The following is a 26,822-nucleotide window of genomic DNA, read 5'->3' as shown; positions in this document are numbered from 1 at the left end:
GTTTTTATCTTTGCTTACTTGTAAACTGCTTCGAGAAGCTCCTTGGCGGAGGAGTCTGAATGATCCAGCAGGGCTCTCCTGGTGTTTTTAACACCCAGAATGTTCTCTGGTGGGATGCCAGAGCAATGCCATTGATTCGCCTTGCCTGAAATGCTCTCTGTTCACCTGGGCATGTGGAGACAGAATGCATTCCACAAATGCGAGCAGCAATCTGACTCTCAACTTTTCAGTATGGACACACCTCCTGGTAAGCATCCAAAGGAAAAAATCTTTTGAGGGTTGTTGTGTTGTTGTTCTTTAAAAAACCAGCCAATTACTGCAGTGCTTTTGCATTTGGCAGGTGATATAAGAGATCATTTCCCTGCCTTTCTGTCCTGTCCCCCACCCTGCCCTCAGCTTGTTTAATTGCATGGGTGTTTATTTTGGAGGTGGGGGTCATGATTAGCAGGTAATGATTAATCCAGAGAGCCAGAAATTAGGAGGGAATTAGGAGGGGAAGTGTGGGCTAGCTCCTGGAAGTGAGCTGACGTGTGTTATTATCTAGTCAGGCCTGATATAAATAGTGCCTGCAGGACCAGGAAGGAAAAGCACATGATGGAAACTCTCAATGAACGAGCAGGGAATGTGAAGTGGTCTCTGTAAAGCTCTGGAACGATCAGATGATTCCAAGGACTGTGTTGCGGCACTCCACAGCTCGTATTTCAACATATGAGGAGGAGTGCCAAAGTTAAGAAGAAAAGGGGGGGAAGAAAGTGACAATTGCAGAGAAGATTGTAAAGCTACTACCGTTCTTCTGTTGCCTGGCTGCAGAAGCACCAAGCAAGAAGGAGCCAAAATGAGCAAGAACATGAAGAGGAGTTTCAAGGAAAAATTGGCCCTGAAGAACCACTTGGTGAAGGAAGCCCTCTCAGAATTCCTGGGAACGTTCATTCTTGTAGTAAGTGTGAGCGGCTTCCTGCCTGCCTCCCTCCCTCCTTCTTTTCCTTCCTAACAGGGTTGACCCAAAGCAGAGCAGCTGGTGAGTGATATCTTCTGCCACAGCAGTTCAGCAAGGAAGGTTGAGGTGTGCTGCCCACTCAGCTGTTGTGCTGCCTTATAAAACATAGCAGTCCCAGATTTAGGGATGAGGGGCAAATTCAAGTCTGTTTTCATTTAAAGGCAAAGTCACCAAATTAGCAATTTCCAAAACTGTGCAGAGCAAAATGAGGCCATCCTTTGAAATTCACACTTCTCCAAATTTTGCATTTCTCCAGCCCAGGTGATGTGTACAAAAATGTATCTACTAGGGTAGTGTGCAAATAAATGCATGCATTGGTGAAAATGACGTACGAAAGCACATCATGTTAGAGAAAATTGCTTTGCAAAAATATTATTGCTTGACTTTATTTGGCAAGTTAAATATATAACTTGATTGTAATAAAACCTCTAAGCCATTTACAAGAAATGTGATGTATTGTATTAGGTATAAAATGCACGTTAAAATGCTGAAGAATTTTCAGGACCTAAAAAAAAAGTTTGCTAGCTGTTGTGGAAATGTGGAGAAACTGAATTTAGGACTGGAAAAATAATAAACTGAGAGAAAGTGAAATTCTCAGATTTGCTCCCCAGTTTATTCATCCTCAGTGCTTGCTGGCTAAACTGGTGTTGGGTGGGCTATACAAAGGGTGGCTGGGTGCATGCATTTTTTCACATAATGCACCAGCTGCCCTTTCTATGCCCAGCACTTTACGACTATTTCTATGGTGCTCTCAGTGTGCCTGATGCTTTAGAAAAGTGCAAGAGGACAGCTCCCTGCCCCAAGAGTCTTACAATCCAATATTCAACACAGGGAAAGACAACAAAGGATGGGAAGGGAAGTACAGGCAGAAACGCATCACTAACACAGCCCAGCCTTCCTTCAACCCAGCGGCCTCCTGATGTTTTGGACCTCAACTTCCACCAGCCCCAGCGAGCATTCAGACCATCTCGAGGGCACCAGTTGGAGAAGGCTGACTTAATCCAAAACATGCTGGGTATTTGGGTTTCAGTTAAGAACTATAGCTACCTATTTCTATGGCAACGTGCTAAATAATACGAATGCTATTTGTCCTTGCAACAACCCAGAGTCTGTGTGTTTAGAGTAGTTTGCCAGGGAAACTGGAGCTCACGCTTATTTCCAGCCATAGTTAGAACTTCCATTTTACAGACTGAGAAACTGAGCCTGTGAGATAATAAGGTGCCTGAGGCCAGCGGCAGATTTTGAGCTTTCAAATCTCAGCTACGCCCTGTGAGACATTCAAATTCTGCACACACCCTGGAACTCGCCTTCTGTTCCAAGTCATTGTTGCAGCACCCCCTGAGGCGCCCTCTCGGCTCGGCGCCCAGTGCGGGCGAACCAGTCGTGCTCCCCTCAATCTGGCCCTTCTGAGGGCTTCCAAATAGGAAGTAAGCACAGGTCTTTGCAAGCTTGTACTGGCCTGGCACATTTTGGTGCCGGAGGTGAGGAATTTCTATGAATTACCATGGGGTGTAATCCACAAGACTGTTCTCCCTGCAAGCCCCATTGAAATGAATGGAAGCTGCAGAATACATTGAAAGAGACAATGCCTTCTTATCGATAATTTTTTTGTTTTATCTTTTTTGTAAACCACTTTGAGGGTTGTTTTTTTTGGACAACTTTTATCAATATATGGTAAATTGCACTACATAATCGGAGTCACATTCAGAATACACCGCGCATGCTGTTTTAGTGTTTATCTAAGAAGTCCCCCCATATTTTGATCACACAATTTGTTGTGTTTCATTTTATTTAGTGATGAACCAGGAATGAACAGCTGGAATAAAAATAGATCTCAGATAAGGTAGATCTTTGATATGAGATAAATGACGGGACACCTGGTGATTTTCATGGGACAAGTAACAGAAAATGCATTGTTCAGGGGCGTATAAACACTTTAGAAAAGTTTCTATATGATCCTGCAATTGGTGGTACCAGCACAAGATGCCCCTAAGAGTGTTGCCACTTTGAAGTCTAAGAACAGAACTTTTAAGTCCAGAATGCATTCCGCTCTACCCAGACTCTTGATTGGAACATTGTGGAATGCAGATTCCCTCGATCTGTTCAAGAAATCACCCCCCTGCCAACTGGAACCTGGGCTACTCCCCCAACAGGAAACTAAATTCAAACTGGGCTAGAGAATTAATCTCTATCCCTATAAAAGCAAACACAAAATGGATGCTAGCATAATTTTAATTATTTTCAAAGCCCAGGTGCTGGCTCTCAGCTTAGGCCCATATTGTCCTGAGCATCCTAGCAGACCCTCCAAGTGCCCCTATTTTCCAGGGACGTCCTAGATCTACAGAAGCCATCTCAGTTTCTGATTTGATCCCAGAAGGTCCTGCTTTTCCTTAAGACGTCCCTATTTTCATTGCAAAAATGTTGGAGGGTATGGAGTTATCCGACCCCTGAGCCATCTGAGCAGCCCTGAATAGGGAAGTTTTTACAGTATGTTTCTATATATGTCAAAGCTGTGCTTTATATATGTTACAAACCGCCCAGAATGGCAACCCAGTCAGATGGGTGGAGTATAAATAGTAGAATTATCATTTTGGTATGGGACGCCCCTATTTTCATCAGAGAAATGTCGGAGGGTATGTCCTAGGAGCAATTAGGGTTTTTTCTACATTATTCCAGCTGGTTTCCAGAACAAATGACCTGCAATGACACACAACATCAAACAGACACAAGAAGACAACAAACTGCACAGACAAAGGTCAAAGGTTAGGAAAGCAGGGGGGGCTTTGTTAGCACAGCTAGTGGACATTTATTTGCCTATGCAGGGAGGGGACATCACAGAGTGTCCATGACTGATACACTACAGGGCTAAAGGAGGGTAAACTGAGAGCTGAAGGCAAGGGGTGGCAAGAGCCAGGATGGAGGTGGCTGATGCTTGGCCCAGATAGCAGGAGAACCCTGGAATGCAGAAGTAATCATAGTCTGACATGGCTTTGCTGCCCATGATTTGCAGCCTGCCAGCCCCTGTGATCCTCTGATGTGGGGTAGTCAGCAATCTAGGCAGCAGCTGCCTGGAGCAGGAGAAACCTGGGGGGGGGGTCTCCCTCCCCACCCAATCTGAGACCTGCAGCATGCAAATTGTGTCACAGATGGCAACCACCACCACCTCTGGAGGAAACACAATACCTCTTCCCTTTGCATACAACAAATGCTGGGAGGTCCTCTTCTCCTATCTGAACATGTCTGAGAACTAGAATTTTCAGCACAGGCCCTTCTCCAGGTCCTTCCCAAGATGGCTGCTTCTTGGGGGTCCTATGCCATGGACTGGCTGGATGCACAGGAATGGTGGGGAACCCTCAAGGGAACCCCCAAGGGAAGAAGGCTCAGAGCCAGGGGGCTGGTGATGGGACAACGATGAGTGGTCAGAGGGAGAAGACTGGGAGGAGAAGGTGTCAGGAGCTGAAGAGGTAACAGGGTTCAATGAGCTGGAAGAGGCTGGGGCAGAGAGCAGTTCTGACTCAAAAGCAGAAGCAGAGGCTGGAGAGGAAGGGGGCCAAGAGTACGTCAGGCAGGCTTCTGAAGAAGCCAGGAAGTCTTCCCCTCCTGCTGTGACCAGCTCCCCTCCCACCTTGTCTCCCAGAACACAAAAAGGAATGAAGAGGGCGGAGTAAAGAAAGACGATATGGAGGAGCCTCCGGTTGCTGTGGAAGGACCTGGGAGAGAGTCTTAGAGAGCGGTGGGGAGTCGGGGACCTTCAGTCCTCATAACTGCCTTCTTGGGGCAAGACCTACTGGGAAGAGTTGCTGTGATCACTAGGCCTGCACTGCTTTTGGTTTCTTTGAATAGAGTTAACTGACACTGGGTGTTTTACTACTGACCTGCTCCTGATTCCAGCTCCTGACATTGTATAAAGGGAGGTCTGACTGGTGGTGCTTCTTATTGCACTGCAATCTGGCGAGTTCTGGTATTCTGCTTGACTTCCTTTGATTCCTCAAATTATTGCAACTCATTTTGGGAACTTTATTTGAAATGGAAAAGCAAGTTACAGGTATTTGAAATGAATCAGATGCTCAAGGCGGGGGAGAGGAGAGAAAATGAGTGTTTGCCAAGGCAGAAATTCAGGATCCGGCCAAGGAGGAGGACATCCCTCGGATCTGGTTGGCTGGACCCAGAGGCAGCACCAAGCAAGGGACAGCAGCCTTTGCTCTCCCTTTTCTGTTCAAGCTCCCCAGTCCTGGTCAGAGCGGGTCGCTCTTGCCCAAGCGCCTGCCTTTGTTTTGTCTCTGGCGTGCCGGCAACAGGCAGCTCCGCTATGGCCCTGTTTCAGTCCCCGAGGGGTCCAGTCAAGATGTAGCCAGGAATTGTAGATGCAGAACAGTGGTGACTCGCATTGCAGATGTGTTGGCTGAGGGCTGCTGAAAAGGGGGGCTGCCACTTTCCGGCACTTGGAGAGGCTGGAGATAAGGCTGGAGAAGAGGCGAGGGTGGCACGTTTTCCAGGGAAGCACATCCAGACTAAAATAACCACCCTGACAGTCCCCTGGAGGCCAGAAAATGCAGTCTGTGTGAGCGCCTGTCTGGAGGTTAACTAGGAAGGACAGCCCTTGACAATGACATGATCAAGCGCCCTCCTTAGTGTGATTTATTTTATAAAGAAACAAAAAACCCCGTGTGATAGCTGGGAAAGATCTCTAGAGGCTATCAATGGGTGTGGCTCTAAAGTTGCTGGTACTTTCACCCCATCGTAACAAGCTGTCCAGTGTTTCCATTTTACCCAGCAGATGTAGAGCACAATGGCTGAAGGCAGACAATCCTTTCAATTCAGAGAGCTGAAAGTGGTCCAGCCTTCAGCAACCTGGCGCCCTCCTTCTGTTTCTGCCTATCAGTCCCATCTGGGGCTGATGGGAGTTGTAGTCCAAAACATCTGGAGGGCACGAAGTTGGTGAAGGCTCCTGCTGTGGATGTTTACTTTTCCCATTTCGTACTCTCAGCTGAGGGACATTCTCTACTTCCCAGAATATTGAGAAGTTCCTGCAATGCCTGAGTTTGGCTTCCTTTGGATGTAATTTAGAGCACTGCAAATGGCATGGGGCACTTTTGAAATGCTCACTTTAATTACAAATTTGGAGGCAGAGCGTAAGTGGAGGCCCACGGGAGGCACGCCTGAAAAGCAGCAGATCTGTGAACCCAGATCAGATCCTCGGCTAGATCACAGCCTTCTCTCCCTCTCTTCTTTCCTTCTCTCTCCCTCAGACAACCCAAACTGCTGTTTCCCTCTTCACACTCACCCAGCTTAAATCAGCCACCCTCCTCTTAGCAGGGGAGGCCAGCTGTTGCCTACTCCAGTATCCTGTGACTCATTAGGCCACCTCTGAATTTTTTGGGTGCCAGTAGAATAACAGAATCATAGAACTGGAGAGTTGGAAGGGATCCCAAGGGTGATTCTAGTCCAAGAATCTTTTACCCAACATGGGGCTCGAATCCATGACCTTGAGTCTCATGCTCTACCAACTGAGCTATGCTTTCAACATACCAAAGAGCTTGGGTTGGGTTGGTTTCCCAGCTACTCTTGCCAAGTGCTTTTGTTGCTTGGTGAGATGGGGTGGTCAAAGAAACCATGGTTAAGGAAGGGTGCTGGATCCATGCATAACACCAGGCCACAGTTGAAAGATGGTTGGAGGCAGCATGCTTCTGAATACCAGTTGCCAGAGGCTGCCGGAGGGGAGAGTGGTCTTGTGTTCAGGTCCCGCTTGCGGGTGTCCCACAGGCATATGGAAGCCACTGTGAGAACAGGATACTGCACCAGATGAGCCGCTGTCCTGATCTAGCAGGCTCTTCTTATGTTCTTTAGTAAAAACCAAAATCTGTAAGCCAAGAGCAAATCATGGCTTTAGATCACAGTTTGTTACCAGTAAACAAACCATAGTTCAGCTGCTGAGCAGGGTTCAAACAAATGAACAATTAAGAAACCATAGTTTAATCAACCCTGATTTGGCACCTGTGAATCAGGCCTCTTTCCCTCCCAGCCCAATTTATCTCACCTGATTGTTGTGATGGTAAACGGCAGGTAACCACTTCCACCTTTTGTCGGAGGAAGGATGAGACTTTAATCTGGGATATAATGTCAAGACAATGTATAACAAAGCTTCTTTGCTGTTCTGATTGTGGGACTCATGGCCAACATAGTGCACAGTGGTCATTTTCCAACTCCTTGTAATGCTTGCCTGTCTATAAAAAAGGGTTTTAGCACCCAGGCACAAACCATCAGAACTCATCCACATGAGAAAATACAGCCAGTTCCTTTTCTATTTACTATTTTAACACTTCTATTCCTACTTAATGTTTTTACATGTAAAACTATCTTTCTTTCTTTTTTACAAAAACACAGTCATAATGTTTTGAGTGTACAGGTTTCATTTTCCATGTGCAATTAGAACCAGATCTTTATGAATTTTAAAAGCTTTAAAATGTATAGAGTTTGGCTATCGCCTTATGGAACATACATTTTGTGATTGAGCAATAATCTCACATTCTGCCATTTGAATGGAAGCGGTCTTTGAAAAAGCAATCTTGGTATGGCTTACATCCACAGTTTTTGAGTACTTAAATGGCCATCTTTAATTCCAAGCTGCTTTTTTAATATATAAATTAAACTTGGGCCTGAAACCAAATGAAGGGAAATCCATTTGAACCTGAAAGGGTATTGATTGTGTTCCTTGGAGACCTATGGAATAATGGATCTGGCCCATTTTATTACTGCAAGTTTGATTACCTTCTAATATGCAGCAGAGAAACGATAAATATATAACTAATTATCAAGGAAGAGCCACTTAGTTGTCCAGCCAATTCAGTACTTTACCAGAGAGTTATGTGTCACCTGCACCAAGAGAAATGGGTCAAATCTTACCACGTATCAGTCATTGTTAATGTCCGCACGGCCAGCTGCAGGCCGTGCTCCCCAGCCCCCTGGCAATGTTGCAGAGGATATTTCCCAGATTGCTCTCTTGCTAGGCTGCAGATGGATGGCAGTTTTCGAAAGAGCTGAAGGTGAAAAGAGAGCGCAGTTGTTGCCTGTGGTGTGTACATCGTCATCCCACCATCATTTGGACAGCATGTTCACTCATTCAGGCATTTCTGCACTGCTGAATCAATTGTGTCCTCTATTATTAGGCTAAGAGACTGTGACTGGCCCAAGTTCACACCCAGTGAGTTTCATGGCTAAGCAGGGATTGAAGCCCCATCTCCCAGGTCCTAGTCCAGCACTCTAACCACTGTGCCACACTGGCTCTCCCATCATTCATGGCCAGGAGCATCCTTGACCAATGGCCATGCCAGAAGGAGCTGATGGGAGCAGGAGTCCAAGAACATCCATAAAATAGGGTTGCCATATTTAAAAAGGTGAAAATCCATAGAATAGGGCTGCCATACATCCGGATTTTCCTGGACATTATATCAATATCTGCCCAGATGCTCCTAGCAAAAGCAGAATATCGTCTATATCTGGGAAATTCTAGATGTATAGCAATCCTACCATAAAACCATAGAATTGTAGGGATGGATGGGGCCATAAGGGTCATCTGGGGAACCCCTCTATGGTGAGATATATTGTATCTCTTTTTCATTTATACTGTTATTCCAAAATTTGCATCTATGCACATGCGAATGTATGCAAATCGTTGTCTTTTTCTTACAATGCTTACTTACTCCACCAAACCTTTATTAGGCATTACAGATATAGGCCATCATAAAACATACATATAATTTTTTAAAAAATATATACAAATAAACAGCCATGTAAACATACATAACAACGAGGATTCTCATGTTTTGCAATGCACTCTACTAAGTGGCTTACAAGGCCAACTCTATGATTCTATGATCTCTGGTTAAATAGGTTTTGAATATTTCTGTGGTTCCCCAAAAAACCTACCACACCTGTTAGACCAAAGTTGATAACAGGATAAAATGAATGTACACCATGGGCCTTTCCTTGTCATAAGACAATTTATCCAGGACTCTAAATCACCCTTAGCTTATTCATTAATCCAGCCCCAAATGCCCTTCTTAAGAAAGGATGGGAAGGTGACTTTATTTATTATCAGACATTTCTGCCTCAGTTTCTAGTCAGCTTCGCTAACATCAAACATCCTCTGGCAAAGGCGGATCCCAACTGTAGGGTAGCTGTCTCTCTAATCCCCATTTAACGAAGTGAGAACGGAGGCCAAAGGAATTACCAGCCTGGCCGAGGCCACCCAGGGAGGACCTGTTCTTCCAAAAGCTGAGGGCCCAGACCTCTTAGAAAAACCCTATTTATACTGGAAAGTCATATTTATGTATCTTGGAAACACTAATACATACTTCCTGAAAGCAGCCTAAAGAAAAAGACACCGGTCTTTAATCTCCCGTATGAGTGGGCTGCCGATGAAACACAGCTACTTCCTAGGGGATAAGGGAGCTGCTCCCTCCTCGGAGGGAGAACTGTTTTCCTCCATGTGAGGTTAGCCACCTTCCAGACAAAAACACGGATCCGGTGTCTTGTGAGGCAAGGGCTTTTTGGCAGAGGCGGCCCAGGCGGCCATCCTCACAGGCTGCCAAGCTAAGCTTTCGCTTAATAGCTACCATCTTTCTTATTTATCGCTGGGCGGAAAATCAAACGGCAAGGATAATGAGAACTGGGAAGTGAGGGCAAAAAGGTGCAGATTTGCCTGCCATAGCTACTGCCAAGCATAGAGGAGGCCCAGGAGAGCCCAGCCCCAGGCAGCCCCAGGAACAAGCCTGGCCCAGAAACCTTGGAGAGCCACATGCGCCAATCTGTTGTTTTGAACTGCAGTGTTCCTGCAGCTTGGGGCTGATGGCACCAGGTTGACAAAGGCTGTTTTATAGGTGTCAGGGAGAACCACCACAGTGTAGTGACTTCTGTCATGCCCTGGTTGGTTTCTCTATTGTCCTCCCCGCCTTTGGAGCAGAGCTGAGTTGTGACAGACTGGCCATCTGCTGGTGTAGCCAGTGCAAGACAGGCTAGTAAAGGTAAAGGGACCCCTGACCATTAGGTCCAGTCGTGGGCGACTCTGGGGTTGCGGAACTCATCTCGCTTTATTGGCCAAGGGAGCCGGCGTACAGCTTCTGGGTCATGTGGCCAGAATGACTAAGCTGCTTTTGGCGAACCAGACCAGCACACAGAAACGCCGTTTACCTTCCTGCCGGAGCGGTACCTATTTATCTACTTGCACTTTGAAATGCTTTCAAACTGCTAGGTTGGCAGGAGCAGGGACCGAGGAACGGGAGCTCACCCCGTCGCGGGGATTCGAACCGCCAACCTTCTGATCAGCAAGTGCTAGGCTCTGTGGTTTAACCCACAGCGCCACCTGCGTCCCTTGTTGCAAGACAGGCTACTCTAGAGTAAATGACTGCAGGAGACAAAGAAGGAAATTGCCTTTTTTCCTTCTTTCGTGAAGAGGGAAAGTAAGTGTTATACAAGCACAATCCAAACCACCTGAGAAGAGATTATCTGCATATCGGGTTGCCACTTGTGTAATGTCACATAATACAAGGAAATGGAACAGGGGGAATTGTGTGGGGCATAACTGCCAGGCCAGCATCTGACAAAGTCAGCAAAGAGGGGCTGGTTTATTCAGATTATGCCAATTTCACTGTGCCTGAGTGGGACAATCCACGTGGCACTGCATCTCCTCACCTCTCGCCACCTGCAATTTCTCTTGCACAACCATCAGTGAAATGAATGGGGGCTCTCTTGCAATGTCACAAAGGATTCTGGGGTGCAGCTTCAGAAAGGTTTCTGGAAGTGTGGATCTCAGGCCATATGCTGTGTCAGTAGCACCCCTGAAAACAGGGCAGCCTCAAATTATAGCATGGAATTGCTTGGGCATGTAGGGTGGTTTTGTGTCCACGGCAACAACTATGGATTCTCTTCAGTTTCTCATTCCCCCAAACTTAAAATTCAGTTGATTACATTTCCATATCAGCGTGTGTGTGTGTGTGTGTGTGTGTGTGTGTAAAAAATCCCCTGAAAAATTGTCAGTGGGCATTACTCTTAATAAACTCATCTTGTGTCATTTTCACCAATATATGCATTTTATACACAGCTTTGTGTGCATTCATTTTTGTGTGCATTCATTCATTGTGTGCATCTAAACTGCAAAATTCAGAGAAGTGTAAATTTCAAAGGGTGTCTGTGTTGTGATTTGTGTATTGTTTGGAGAAGTGTACGGTAAATTTGGTAGCTGAAACAAACTAAATCCCTCCTTGCCATCCCTAATAGCAGCCCCTTTCCCACCCCTCTGGACTCAACATTTGCCGCAAAGAGAAGCTCTGCTATTGTTTTTATGGAGGAAAAAAAGTCTGAATCACTGCTTGTAATTAGGGAAGGAAATGTCAAATTCACCCTTGTTTTCACAACATTTAAGGAAGTGAAATGCAGCCCAGTTTTACAGAGAGTTCCATGCTCTGGGGCTGCTCTGAACTGGGCAGAAGTTTGAACGTGAGAAGGGACATTTTTATAGTGGAGTCCATTAATAATACCCTGAATGTGGGTCGTGAGGAGACCCCAAAGAGAAATGGGTTCCACTGACATCTAATAAAACAGACTAAATTCTCATGAAACGTTTAGTGTCAGGGTGGGGCTGGGGGAAGATAAATTATCAGAGAAACCAAATGGTTTATAGAGGATCTCTCATTTTAAACTGTATTTTTCTCGGTTGACCTTGGCATCAGGATTTCCTGGCCTCCACTTCCCCTTTCATTTCCCAAGGAAGCTTTTAAGCTGGCTAAAAGGGTCAGGTTTCACTTTTATTTGCTTCATATAGCTTTTTCGAAGGCTTGACAATAGATTAAACAATTCGAGGTAGATTAAAATGCAGTCTTTTGATCAATCAATTGACTAAAGTTGAAATATATTTGCATACCACCAAAACCTAAATATAGGTGACTTTTTAAGATGCTGGAACCAGAATCTCCTCCCAAAAAGACCCCTGTGTCCTCCTTGCTCTGCAGACTCACCAATTAAAATATGCCAGTTAATCAAATAATGCTTAAGTTAAAGTTTGCGTTTGCAAATAATGAGTAGCCCTTTCCGAAAATTCTCCACTCTGTCAAGAGGAACAAGGTATTCACAAATATAGCAGGGGCCCCGCAGTGGGCAAATTGCTTCAAAAAACTGACTTCATTTTTTGTTTTAATGGACAAATGATGTATGCGATATGCACAACATGCCTTTGATGGGAAAACAGGTTTTAAAAAAAGATCCGTGCAAAAGTACACTTGGAGGTGATGTGCCCATTTTTTAGGATCTTGGCAAGAAGATGAAATTCTGGCTGCATGCTTTTCTCTCTCTCTGGCTGGGTCTACACTGACCTATTTAATGCTATTAGAACGATATTAGATATATCATTATAAAACGTTACAGGGCCTACTTGTAAATTAAAAGCATTTCTTACCTGTTTTACATCGTCAAAACACTGTTTGCCTACTGCTGGTTCCTGACTGCTCTGCGGCACCCTCTGGTGTCACATTTTAATAATGCTTTATGACCGTTCAAAGTAGAACGTAACGTGTTCAACTACATTATGAAAACCCTTCCTTAACCCTTCCTTAACATTATAAACCATGAGCGTACACCCACCATCTCTCTCTTTCTCTCTCTCCCAAACTGCAGGCCCTGGGATGTGGCGCGGTTGCGCAGTCTGTCCTTAGCAGAGGTGAATTGGGAGGCGCACCAATGATATCTCTTGGCTTTGCCATGGCTGTCACTATCGCCATCTATATCGCCGGAGGTGTTTCTGGTAAGCTGACATTTTCACCGTGTTGCTAAAGAAGTTGGAAGAGAGCTGGTGGGATGGCTAGGAAACTAGACTACAGATCAGGAGGTTCACTGCTTGCATCTTATCTCTGCCATAAAAAAACTCAGTGGCCTTAGCCAAAGCCCCCTTTCTCCGCTCACCCCCCCCCCTTTTGTAATAAAGAGGGTGGGATAATAATCCTGATTTGCCTTACAGGGTTGTTGCAAGGTCTATTTCAGAGATTCTGTAGGTAACAGTGAATGAAGCACTTTGAACACTTGAAAATGTTATACAGTACAAATCTTATGGCTATTTTCATAGTGTCTACAACAGTGAAAATTTTTAGTAAGGCTGCACTGTGTAATCAGTAAACTGGCTACATCATTCCATTGAAAATGAGTGGATTGATTTAAATTAAAGACAGCAGGCAAGTGTTGCCCCCTGGGAACAAACAAAACAAACAAAAAACACCCCTGTTGCATAAGAAATAAATGCAGGAATAATACCAAGAAAGGCATCCACATTATAATGGGTGACTCACTGGAAAATAATCTGCAATATGATGCTGTGGGGTTGGATGTGGAAACCATCCAGGAGGAATTCACAAAAAGAATCCATGGGTGGGGGAGGGAGGAAGAAGTGCTTTTGTTGGTCCTGGTTGAACCTATAGTTGGAGTTATTAAAGGAGAAGTAACTCAGAAGAGAGCTGGTGGTAAACTGTGTTGCAAGAACAGAGAGAGAGAGAGAGAGAGAGAGAGAGAGAGAGAGAGAGAGAGAGAGAGAGAGAGAGAATTTAAAGGATTTAAAAGGTAATCCAAAATGTTCAGAAACAGCCAAGATTTGTAAGAAATTGTATTTGCAAAATTCAGGGCGGGGGAACAGGGCTTCTGTTTTGATGGCATTTTTTATGGCTTTTGTACTAAATATTTGCAACTTAGATGTTGCCTTTCCAAATCCATGCATCACCATTTTTTTCATGCACATATGCACAGATTGTATGGTGATCTCCATTTTCCCCTACTCCTAATTAAATGTTGACACACACCCCACACCAACAATAGTATTTGGTGCAAAGCTGCAACACTTCAGTTGATTAGTCAACTTATCACGCACTGATGCAGATTTTTAAAACACTGTTTTAATGCAAGTATTTATAATAACTGCACACAGCAAATACCAATATTGGAAAAGTCGTTTTCTCCTGGGTGCCTCTTCTAAGATAATGATTGGGACAACAAATCTGCACATCATTTAACAACAAAGGAAGCGTCACAGAAGTCTTATCAACAGTTTGTGAAGAAGAAGAGCCACTGTGTAAGCCATAATTTCACTGTGTAAGCCACTGTGTAAGCCACAAATGAAAACGGCTACCTAATGACACCTGCTTGTCAAAGTGTCATTTTTCAAAATATTTGCCTCATCTGTTTTCTTGCCGCTTTGCCAAGGTCACACACAGATAATGGGCCAGGGTGAGGTTCATGGACTCACTAGACTGGGAGCAAGTGTGTGGCATGAGCAATTTTTTATTCTGAAAGTGTGGCCCAGAGAAAAAAGTTTGAGAACCACTGTTCTAACTCTGCAATTCTATATTTCGATGCTGATGTTTGATGTCCACATTCAGCGAGGGCTATTTTGCATGTAGGTAAAGGGACCCCTGACCATTAGGTCCAGTCGTGACCGACTCTGGGGTTGCGGTGCTCATCTCGCTTTACTGGCCAAGGGAGCCGGCGTACAGCTTCTGGGTCATGTGGCCAGCATGACTAAGCCGCTTCTGGCGAACCAGAGCAGCACACAGAAACGCCATTTACCTTCCCGCCGGAGCAGTACCTATTTATCTACTTGCACTTTGACGTGCTTTCGAACTGCTAGGTTGGCAGGAGCAGGGACTGAGCAATGGGAACTCACCCTGTCGCGGGGATTCGAACCACCAACCTTCTGATTGGCAAGTCCTAGGCTCTGTGGTTTAACCCACAGGACCACACTGCAAAAGGAGGAGAGGACAGCAGTCCTCATCCTCTTCTCATGTAGGGCTCCAAGGCCCAGAGAGAGTGGACAGCCTTATACTGAGTCAGGACACTGGTCCACCCATCTCTCCCATGGTTGCCTAAGCTGACTAGCCATGGCTCTTCCAGCCACTCTCCCAAGTGGAAGTCTTTCCCAGCCACAGGAGCTTCTTTTTACAAAATGGGGGCCTCTGCCACTGAGCCACAGCCCTTCCCCTTCTCCATTCTGCAAATGGCTCAACGCTATCAAGATGTTTCAGACTGACAGAGCTAGGGGTGGAGAACAGCAAACTCAGGAGATCAAGACAGCCCTGGAAGTCTCTCTCTGAGCTTCCAGGCCAAGTGCCTCATCTGTTCTCTTCTCTGCCCCCCTCAAGTGCTTTTGCCTGGTTGCAATGCCTCCTTGGCGTTAACGGCCAGTGACTCTTGTTTGCCTGGGTGCAGGATGGAGAGAATGCGAACAGGTCCAGCATGGATGCCTCTGCCTTGTGTGTGGTTGGAATGCAGCCTACTGTATAAAGTCAGCTTCCCCCTGGCCCTGCTCTTTTTTGCCTGTGGCCCTGCCCACCCTTGGCACGTGGCCCCTCCCTCATTTCACTCACATACCAGTCAGTCATTTCACATCAGTGCTGCTCAATGGCTGAATCCATAGCAAGAGACACAATCATTCTTTTGACAGGAACGGTCAGTGATGGACAAGGCCTCATGACAAAGTAAATGAATTCTTTACTCCAAACCTTACCATGCGCTGCCCATATTTGCAATTGCTGAAAGAGAAGAAAATTGTTCATTCAGATTAAAAGAAAACCAAAAGGCAAGGAAATTTGAAAAGCCACCTCTTCGGCACACAGAACCAGCAGACATCAATCCTTAGATGAAGAATGTGAAAGAAGAAATAATCCAAAGTTCAGAATTAACTCCCCCGTGGCTCGTCGCAGGTCACACCATTTTGGAGACATTACAATGCTGGCCTTTATCCAACTTTGGTTATCTGTGTTTGCTGCTCATGATACATCAGAGGCGCTCTCGGGTGCCTGAGATAACACCCTGACCCCCCAGTGCAAGCAAACAGAGGGATCACGTAGAGGGGGCCCCTTCTTCCCAGCTCCCCTTTGACAGGCAAAGGTCACTGTTATCAGAAACATTTCATTAAAGTCAGGGGCCGTATACCACCTCAGTTATGGTAGCTTTGCGTGTACTGTATCTATCTATCTGAGGCATTTCTCCAATCCTGGAGCAGGAGATCATGTAAAAAATATAACGCCCAGTGCTTTTTTCTGGGGGTCCTCAAGGGGACACAGTCCCAGCACCTCCCCCCCCCATGTTAAAAATGCGGCACTTACTGTAACAACTTCATGGTCAGTACTGGCACCATTTTTTTCTAGGTTAAAAAAAAGCACTGATAATTCCTAGAATGTAATAAAACCAAATTATAAATAAAACATAAGGTAAAGGTAAAGGGACCCCTGACAATTAGGTCCAGTCGTGACCGACTCTGGGGTTGCGGCGCTCATCTCGCTTTATTGGCCGAGGGAGCCGGCGTACAGCTTCCGGGTCATGTGGCCAGCATGACTAAGCTGCTTCTGGCGAACCAGAGCAGCACACGGAAACGCCGTTTACCTTCCCACCGGAGCGGTACCTATTTATCTACTTGCACTTTGACGCGCTTTCGAACTGCTAGGTTGGCAGGAGCAGGGACCGAGCAACGGGAGCTCACCCCGTTGCGGGGATTCGAACCGCTGACCTTCTGATCAGCAAGTCCTAGGCTTTGTGGTCTAACCCACAGCGCCATGCATTTAAAAGCGTCCTTTTAAATAAAACAAAACAGAACCTTAAAAGAGCAGTAGCATCAGCAACCCAACAAGTTCAACAGATTTTTATCTGGGGCAATCAGAATAAGATCCACTATTTGACTATTGATTCAAAACCCTAAAATGTATTTTATATAATTGACTTTTTATTTCCATTCTTTGTATATCGTATTGTTGTTTTATTGCTATGGCCGATGGCAATGAAGCAAATAAAGATTCATTCATTCATTAAGTTCAACAAGGGCGCAGCCCTCCTCTAGCAGTGCCAATTTAGACAAAGGCAGGTGGGAAGATAAATTTGCTTTTAACTTGTGCTGACAAGCCATGCAGAGTTAGCGCCAGTCGAACCTGAGACTAAGGGGGAAGGGCCTTCTGTAATCCGGGTGCCAGCGTGGCCTCAAGGCAAGAGCTCAGCAGATGTGGCACAGTTAAATGGGTGTTCCCCATGCCCAAAGCCATCACCATGTCTGGGCAGGTGCTCAGAGCAACCCATCAAATGCCTCGGTTCTAAGCTGTCTGTGGCTTTCTGTGTCAGAACAATCACCAAGCACTGGGCTTGGAATGGAACCAGGAGAAGGATCACCCACTCGGCCACCCAAAATGAAGCTGGTACTATGATGATGTTGTTGTTGTTGTTTAGTCGTTTAGTCGTGTCCGACTCTTCGTGACCCCCATGGACCAGAGCACGCCAGGCACTCCTGTCTTCCACTGCCTCCCGCAGTTTGGTTTCATGCTGGTAGCTTCGAGAACACTGTCCCACCATCTCGTCCTCTGTCGTCCCCTTCTCCTTGTGCCCCCCATCTTTCCCAACATCAGGGTCTTTTCCAGGGAGTCTTCTCTTCTCATGAGGTGGCCAAAGTATTGGTACTATGATAGGATGTACTATTTCACCAAACCTCTAGTTGTGGTAGTGGTGTAGTGATTAGAGGGTCAGGATAGGACATGAAACTACTAGGTGGCCAGTCACTCTCCCTCTCAGCCTGACCTACCTGACAGGGTTGCTGTGAGGATGAAACAAAGATAGGGAGAACCATGTATGCCACCTTGAGCTTCTTGGGGGGAAAGGTGGGATATAAATGCAATGAATAAGTAAGAAATAAATCTACTGAAGGGAAATATCTGATTCATAAAAAATTGCATATAAAAATTATTCCCAACCCTTGTTCTTCTCCCTACCTTCCTTCTTTCAGGTGGTCACATAAACCCAGCCGTTACCTTTGCCATGTGCCTGTCGGGGAAGATAAGATGGATTAAATTCCCTGTTTACGTCATAGCACAGTTTCTTGGCGCATTTGTTGGAGCAGCTGCTGTCTACTGGATCAACTATGGTGAGTGGAAGAGACCTGTCTCCTCCTCCTCAGGAAACTTCCCAACAAAGACCAAAGTTACGCTTAGGTTGAAACCTTTTGGCCAACACTCAAAAGTTGAAATTTCTTGTAGGAATCTCATGTCATTTCAAGGTAGCTTCTGACCCCTCCTGTCCAAAAAGAAGAAGTTCCTGCTAGATTGGATGTGTTTTGTGGTGCCCAGACTGAAATGACAGTCTAGTAGACAATGGAAAATACTGCTGTGAGTTTGTGGGGTTAGTCTGTATGATGCCTGAGTCCCTTCTCATTCCTGAGGTCCTCGTAGATCTAGCAAGGGTTAAAATTTAATGGAGAATTCCATTGTTGAACTAGTCAGGCAAGTTTCTTTGCGAGTTAATAACCCTAGTGGTCTGTAAAGGTAAAGGGACCCCTGACCGTTAGGTCCAGTTGCAGATGACTCTGGGGTTGCGGCACTCATCTCGCTTTATTGGGCGAGGGAGCCGGTGTTTGTCCGCAGACAGCTTCTGGATCATGTGGCCAGCATGACTAAGTCGCTTCTGGCAAACCAGAACAGCACACGGAAACGCCGTTTACCTTCCCGCTGGAGCGGTACCTATTTATCTACTTGCACTTTGATGTGCTTTCGAACTGCTAGGTTGGCAGGGACCGAGCAACAGGAGCTCACCCTGTCGTGGGGATTTGAACCGCCGACCTTCTGATCGACAAGCCCAAGAGGTTCAGTGGTTTAGACCACAGCGCCACCTGCGTCTGTACTAGTGGTCAAATGGGGGTCTTTGCCCCTCGTCACTTGGCTGGTGTGTGAGCTGAGAGCAGACTGCAGGCAGAAGCTGGGTGTCAGAGCCATTCTTGACCTCTGCTGGAATCAGATTCTGTGACTATGGGAGAAGCAAGACCTTTCAGGGTATTAATGTTGTGAGGTTGTATATATGTGTGTTAATAAGCCATATATCTTAAAGACACCAGAGTCTCCACTGTCCCTCATTCTAAGGAAACTGAACCCTGGGTAAGTTCCTGGAAACCCTGGAATCTCACATCACTCAGAGATTGAGGAGGCATGCAACAATACTTTTTAAGGGATTTTGCCCAGAAATAAGGTTTAGCTATCAAATATGAAAGCTGGTATCCACCCACTTAAGGGACACGGGTGGCGCTGTGGGTTAAACCACAGAGCCTAGGACTTGCCGATCAGAAGGTTGTCGGTTCGAATCCCCGCAACGGGGTGAGGTCCCGTTGCTCGGTCCCTGCTCCTGCCAACCTAGCAGTTCAAAAGCACATCAAAGTGCAAGTAGATAAATAGGTACCGCTCCGGTGGGAAGGTAAACGGCGTTTCCGTGCGCAGCTCTGGTTAGCCAGAAGCAGCTTAGTCATGTTGGCCACATGACCCAGAAGCTGGATGCCGGCTCCCTCAGCCAATAAAGCGAGATGAGCGCCGCAACCCCAGAGTCGGTCACGACTGGACCTAATGGTCAGGGGTCCCTTTACCTTTACCTTTATTCACCCACTTTTCAGGGATAATCATTAGAGGTAACCCTGTTGTGCCATTAGAAAACAAACAGAAGTAACAGTAGTGGGTATCATTTATTAATTAATATTCTTCTTATTAGGATGCTAATCATGCTTGATCAGACTTGATGCTGAACTAAACAACACACACACACACACACACGTGTACAAAGTGGGGGGAGGTAAAGAAAAGCATGTTTCAGAGAAAGACAGGAGGGAGAGGGCAAGCCCTCCAAGTGTCCCTATTTTCCAGGGACGTCCTGGATTTAGAGAAGCCGTCCCAGTTTCTGATTTGATCCTGGAATGTCCCACTTTTCCTTAGGATGTCCCTATTTTCATTGGAGAAATGTTTGAGGATATGGCGTTATCTTGCCCCCAACCTGTCTGAAGGGAATCCTGTACAGTGGTACCTCGGGTTAGAACTTAATTCGTTCCAGAGGTCCGTTCTTAACCTGAAACTGTTCTTAACCTGAAGCACCACTTTAGCTAATGGGGCCTCCTGCTGCCGCCGCGCCGCCGGAGCCCGATTTCTGCTCTCATCCTGAAGCAAAGTTCTTAACCCGAGGTACTATTTCTGGGTTAGCAGAGTCTGTAACCTGAAGCGTATGTAACCTGAAGCATATGTAACCCGAGGTACCACTGTATAGGGAAGTTTTTTTTAATGTTAAATGTATTATATTTTTATATATGTTGGAAGCTGTCCAGAGTAGCTGGGGCAACCCAGTAAGATGTGTGGGGTATAAAAAGTAAAATTATCATTATGGAATGAGGTGTCCCTATTTTCATTGGAGAAATGTTGGAGGGTATGAGAGGGCGGTCCAGGTTTGCAGACTGGGGTTTGCTTCCACTGAAGCAATTTCCTCCAGAATTAACTTCACTCGTTGTTCACTCTCATTTGTTTTATTCCCAGAAAATCTATAAAAGGTTTCTGCCAAAGTGTGTGAGTTCTTCCTGCCTTTCTTCAGATGTGACAGATTAATTACTCAATTAGTTAATTTTTGCCTCCACTTGTCCCATGTGGACTAGCAACAAACTCCTCTTTTCAGAGGATCTGTCTCTTTAATTAGAAGGCTTCCCCACGCCCCTTTCTTTCCAAGAGACTTTTGCCCCTGCTTGTCTCCTGTCCTCTGCCATGGCCAACATTCCTGGCTTGACCCTTAGTTAACGTCAGCCCCTGTTCCCTGCTGTGGAGGGCGGAAGGCTTTAATTCTAGGTCTCCTCTTTGCAGTCATAAAAAAATTAATTCTGATCATTATTTATAATAAACAGAAACATTAAAAATGCTCAGCAATTGCTCTGGCTGCAAAGAGGAAATGAGTAATTAAATCTCCCCTCTCCCGCAAGGAGAGAGCAGTGGTTAGTTCAGGAATGTGCACCACCTGAAGGGTTTTAATGGGGGGGGGGGAGTGTGAGAGTGTGTGTGTGTGTGTGTACACCAAGCAGACTTTTTAATTTCACTTCATGCTAGTTGCAAGAAAGCAATGTCTCAAGAGCACAAAAGGACCTGCAGTCCCCTTCCATGAGGTGCTCTGAAATATGCTGTTTAAATGCTTGATATTTATTAACCATCATTTCCCCTTAGATTTATTGATGTTCTACACTGGGGGAAAGCTCACCGTCACAGGAGTAAATAAAACGGCGCATATTTTTGCGACCTACCCAGAGGAGTATCTGTCCGTGGCAAATGGATTTTCAGATCAGGTAATTTCACCCATTTAAACCTGTCTCCTGTGTGGCTCAGCTGGCCATCTAGCAGGCAGGATTAAGAGAGCAGGAGTGACGGAGCTGAGGGTTCCGCTATTAAGTGCTTTCATGTGTTTATTTAACAAAACTGATATACCACTTGATTGTAAAACAAGAAGTCTACATAAAATTAAAATAAACTATTAAGATTCTCTGAGGGGTGGGGAAAACACAGTTAAAATCAAGTATAGTAAAGGTAAAGGGGACCCCTGACCATTAGGTCCAGTCGTGACCGACTCTGGGGTTGCGGCGCTCATCTCGCTTTACTGGCTGAGGGAGCATGTGTACAGCTTCCGGGTCATGTGGCCAGCATGACTAAGCCGCTTCTGGCTAACCAGAGCAGCGCATGGAAACACCGTTTACCTTCCCGCCAGAGCGGTACCTATTTATCTCCTTGCACTTTGACGTGTTTTTGAACTGCTAGGTTGGCAGGAGCAGGGACCGAGCAACGGGAGCTCATCCTATTGCGGGGATTCGAACCACCGACCTTCTGATCGGCAAGTCCTAGGCTCTGTAGTTTAACCCACAGCGCCACCCACGTCCCATAAAATCAAGTATATAAAAGCATTAAACAGACAAATTGAAATCTACCGTGGCTAAAGAGAGATAAAACACATGTAACTTCTACCTGACTGGAGAGACTTGCCTAAACAAAAACATTTTATGCAGGTGCCAAAAAGAGTAAAGCAAAGCACCTGCCTGGTGTCAATAGGCAGGAAGTTCCGAAGTGCAGGCTCTGCCACACTAAATGATGAGCTATGTATGTGTGTGGAATGGGGATGATGTGGCACCTGTAACAGTGCCAGTTCTGCAGGCTGAAGCACTTGAGCAGGCATATATGGGGTAAGGTGACTCCCTACACGCCTGAGCCACTGGGAAGGCATAGGGTGGAAACAGGACTTTAGGGCTGGAATAATATTCCCATTGCCCAGGAACCAGCTTTGCCAAATTCCAGGGCAATTTTATTTTTCCAGCCCTGCAAAATGGATTTGGAAGCTGGTCAGCACAAAGTGGAGTAAGAGAGCAATGATGTGAGGGTGTGACCACAAATGAGCTTTCCTTTGGGTGAACTGTGGTGTAAAACCGGGTATGAGGAAGCTGGAATCTTGACCACCTTTGGGGGCTCCAAGTCTCTGTAGGACCTCCCCACACCCCAAGTCTTGGGCCAGGGATTTTCCGACCTTGTGTACTGGAGACTGGGCACAGGGGTAGTCCCGTATCAAGGGCTCATTGGGGGCCAGCTCTGCTCATGCAACCTTTCTACCACCATTTGGGGGCAGGGGGGAGGGCTGAAGCCACTGGTGCTGTGCTGAAATTTTCTTCTACGTTCTTGTCAAACATTTCACATCAATTAATAAGACGTTTTATTCAAAAATTACAACGTTTGGGCATTTTGTTCTGCTTACCTTACTTTTGAGGTAGTTGAGGATCCTCTCTTTAATTCTGCAAACCATCTCTCTGGAGGTCTGCAGCCTCCCCAGGTGCCTGCACTTCCTGAGGACCCCACAATGTCCTCAGCTGGCCTTTCCTATACGCATAGGCAGCTGGCGAGGCTGCCTCCAGTGCCCCCGGCAGCTGCTAACTGTGGTGGCTTTTTAAAGGGAAGTCTTTTAAAAGTTTTGTGGGAGCGGCTGAGCACTCCCTCAATAATAAAAATTACTTCTTCCTGGCAGGGCCAGCCCACCCATGAGGCCAAGTAAAGCAACTGCCTCAGGCGGTAGGATCCACTGAGACAATGGATCCAGATGTAAATCTTCATCCAGGGCCAGCCAATCTGTGAAGCGACTGTTTCAGGTGGCAGGATCCACAGGGGCAGCAGATCCCAATGTCAATACCCCCCCAGCCCCTTGTTCCTGTTGTAGATCTTCACTCACCCCTTCTTCCCTGGCCAGGGTGGGGGGGGCACCCTTTTCTGGTACCCAAATGTCTTGGGCTGGTCCTACCTCCTGAGCTGAATCCACCTGCTTTTCACTGACCAGGTGATGTCGACAGCCATCCTTCTCCTGGGTATTTTTGCCGTTTTTGACCCGTGCAACCTTCCTGTGCCGAAGGGGCTGGAGCCCATTGCCATTGGCCTGGTCATCATACTGCTGACGTCTTCCATGGCCAGGAACAGTGGCTGTGCCATGAACCCTGCCAGAGACCTGTCCCCACGCCTCTTCACCTATTTTGCTGGATGGGGGCCTGAAGTCTTCACGTAAGTCCGCTCGCCTTGGCAGAAGGATAAACTGCATTTGTGGAACCATTTAAAAGCTAGGATGGCTTTGCTCATAGGTGGGGTCTGTGGGGAGGGTGGATGTTTTCCTCATATCTGGCCAGCAAGCTTCCCACGGTCATCTGGTCAACCACTGTGACCACAGGATACTGGCCTGATCCGATCCAGCAGGTTGTCTTATATTCTTATCATTGTTTTCACGTTAATTACTTTTCTGTAATCCTTAGAGCGATCCTGTAAATCATCATTATTACCCTCAGTCGGAGGCAGAGTGACTAGTCACTTCATGAGATCTGTGTTCATGGCAGGGGTGAGATTCTGACTCATAGCTCAGTCTCTTGGCTGCTACTCTGCAGTAACTCCTTACCCTGCCAACAAAAGCAGAAATGGGCAGAACCACCACTCTGCCCCATAGATACCAACATATGGATATCTATCTATATCTATCTGAAGCCGTCTTATTCTGCCTGGCCTTTAATTTGAATTCAGCCTGATCTTTTATTTCCCTTTTCTTCCTTCCCCCTCCCCTTTTATGAAGATTACCCGCTCTGAGACCCCACAGCTAATTCTCCCCTGTCCTCCTCGCTGGCCCAAGTAGGACCAATTCAGCCAGCTAGCCCTGGGGATTATCTAATTGATTTTTGAATTTTATTGTTATTCATGTTTTTATATTGTATTTTATGCTGTTTTTATAATTTAGCATTTTAGAATTTGTTGTTAGCTGCCCTGAGCCTGGTTTTTGAACCAGGAAGGGCAGGCTATAAATAAAATTATTATTATTATTATTATTATTATTATTATTATTATTATTATTATGGCCCAGTTTTAATGTCACATTAAACCATAATGTAAAACAAACTATGGTTTAATGTGAAAGACCAGCATGGTGGTGCACACTTCTCAAGAGAGTCCGTCTTGTCTTTTGAATTGGCTTCACTCCAAACAAACCCTGAGCAATTTCCAAGGTTTGTTCTTGGCTTGTGCTGGAGTCCAGGTTTACAGAATACCAGAAGCCAGACTCTGGCTTGTTCTGTCTCAGGTGCAGCAGCAGCAGCAGCAGCAGTTCAGTGGGGGCCCCTTCCCAGGAACTTCCATGTTAAAACACAGTTGTATGTTACCTGGCTGTCGTGTTTCCCTAACCTGCTACTTTTTACCTGGAGAGACTGAGATCTGAACCTGGGGCAGGGGTTTAGTGCTCTAAACACTCAGCTGAAGCTCTTTCACCTGGCTGTGGAAGCAGGAGCGGTTCTTAAAAGCTCACTGAAATAAGAGGGTGTGGGTCTTTCATCCCGTGAGTGCCAAGGCTCAGAAAAGACAGAGGAAGGCTGGAGGAGTTCAGGGTGGTGGAGAAGATGCCTCTGCCTTCGCCTCCATCGTGTTGCAAGGCTGACCTCTAGCGGACACACACAAGCAGCTCCTTCTAATCGGAGCAGAGGAAACAGTCAATTGTTCTTGGGAGACTCTAATAAGAATATGAGTTTCTTTCCAACAGTGCTCCTGGTGCTGTCGTTCCCGCAGCTTCCAGTGTGGCTGGCATCAGTGCCAGATTTAGGGAAGTGTGAGTGGTTCCCTCCCCCCCCCCGGGTGCTGAGCCAAGGGGGTGCAAAACAATAATAAGCAACTGTACCAAAAGGAATTATTGTGAAAATAAGAACTATTGGGGGGTGTAGATTTTGCCCTTGCTCAGGGCACCCTATTACCCAATTCCACCCCTGCTAGCATCATTGCACTGTGACTTCTGTTCCATTTCAAAATGAGGATAAACTTCTAATTCAAGAGGTTTTGTCTGCAGGCTGTCAGGCCTGGTCCTGAAAATGTAAGAAGTTGCAGTGCTTCAGCTGCAAGGTGCCACGTTAAAGGGGTTTCCACCCCTCCTGCTCTAATCAGCAATGGTAGCCTGCAAACAGAACAGGGAACAGGGTGCCCCTCAAAACAAGCTCTGCCTGTTGCCAAACCAGCCCCCACATGGCTGCACCTGAAGATTGACAGTAGCCAAGGTGGGTCCCTTGCAGATCCATTTACTGGCTCTGCTCCTTTGCCTTTAACAATCTAGCAAGGAGAAATAATAATAATAATAATAATAATAATAATAATAATAATAATAATAATAATAATAATTTATTTATATCCCGCCCTCCCCAGCTGAAGCCGGGCTCAGAGCGGCTAACAACAATAAAAGTAACACAGCATTCTAAAATCAATTCATTTTAAAATCAATTCAAAATCAAATTAATGGCAACCATTGGGCTAGAGTTCTGCGAGGATTACCAAAGGAGGGGGTCAGACTGTGCCTTGGCCAAAGGCCTGGTGGAACAGCTCTGTCTTGCAGGCCCTGCGGAAACATGTCAAGTCCCGCAGGGCCCTAGTCTCTTGTGACAGAGCGTTCCACCAGATTGGGGCCACGGCCAAAAAAGCCCTGGCTCTGGTTGAGGCCAGCCTAACCTCTGTGTGGCCGGGCACCTCCAAGATGTTTTTGTTTGAAGACCGTAAGGTCCTCCGTGGGACATACCAGGAGAGGTTCTACCAGGACCAGGCCTGGTAGGTTCTACCAGGACCAGACCTGACAGCCTGCAGAACCTCTGAGGTAGCTTTTCCTATGGATAGGAAGCTTTTAACTAAAAGCACAGTGGCCCATTCAAAGCTTCAGTACCACATTGCCACACCACACTGGAGAGGCAGTTGATAGTGGAAGTGGGGAGCCACCACATATCAGGTCTACAAAAATGTAGGCACTGAAAACACTGGAATGTTAATCTCTGTCTCTCTCTCTTCCCCCAGGGCTGGCCACCACTTTTGGTGGGTCCCTATCGTTGGCCCGATGGTTGGGGCCGCTATCGGAACTGCTATCTACATGCTCTTCATTGAACTTCACCACGCCCCGCGAGAGCCACCCCAACGCAGCACAGAACATGAGAAATACACCCTCACAAACATGGAGGAAGAGAAGTCGCTCCACACTTCCATTTAAAAAGGGACAATGGACATGCCCCCCCCAGAGCAGCCCTTGCCAGGTGGGCCACGTGGAAAAAAGAGGGTCTTGTGAGTCGGGCCAGGCCGCTGAACCTCCCTCTCCTTTGCATTGCAGGACAGGGGGAAAGGGAACCGGGAGATGGCTGCATCGCCTGGGGAAGGATGTTTGCCATCCTCTTTGCGCAGCTGAGGTCCAGTTCCCACCCCCACCCACGAATCTACAAGGGGGAGCAGTCACCTGACCTGCTAATGGAACCTATGCAATTTAAATAATGTCTCCTAATTAACCACTAATGAGTGAGGTTCATGTCAACAAGCTGCAGACAGAGGCTGTTAATTGTTCCGTGGTGCCACTAGCAGAGACTCATTACTGCCAAAAGCATCTGTTGAAAAAGGCTATATTTCACAGGGTTGAGGGTTTTTTTAAAAGAAAATACACCCTTGAATGAGATAACCTTAAA

General features: G+C 46.3%; 1 protein-coding gene across 1 annotated transcript; it reads left to right on the top strand.

Annotated features, from left to right (window-relative positions):
* Positions 1 to 373: 373 nt before the first annotated feature.
* On the top strand, positions 374 to 26,822 carry AQP9 (aquaporin 9). Its single transcript, XM_053364937.1, has 6 exons — positions 374 to 937; positions 12,665 to 12,791; positions 17,793 to 17,930; positions 21,016 to 21,134; positions 23,156 to 23,373; positions 26,170 to 26,822. Exons 1-6 carry the CDS (start codon positions 836 to 838, stop codon positions 26,357 to 26,359), a joined length of 894 nt encoding a protein of 297 aa, XP_053220912.1. The 5' UTR covers positions 374 to 835; the 3' UTR covers positions 26,360 to 26,822.

Source organism: Podarcis raffonei, chromosome 14 (assembly GCF_027172205.1).
Source record: "Podarcis raffonei isolate rPodRaf1 chromosome 14, rPodRaf1.pri, whole genome shotgun sequence".
Taxonomy (NCBI): Eukaryota; Metazoa; Chordata; class Lepidosauria; order Squamata; family Lacertidae; genus Podarcis; species Podarcis raffonei.
Note: the sequence above shows the minus strand (reverse complement) of the source record. Positions and strands in the feature narration are given on the sequence as shown.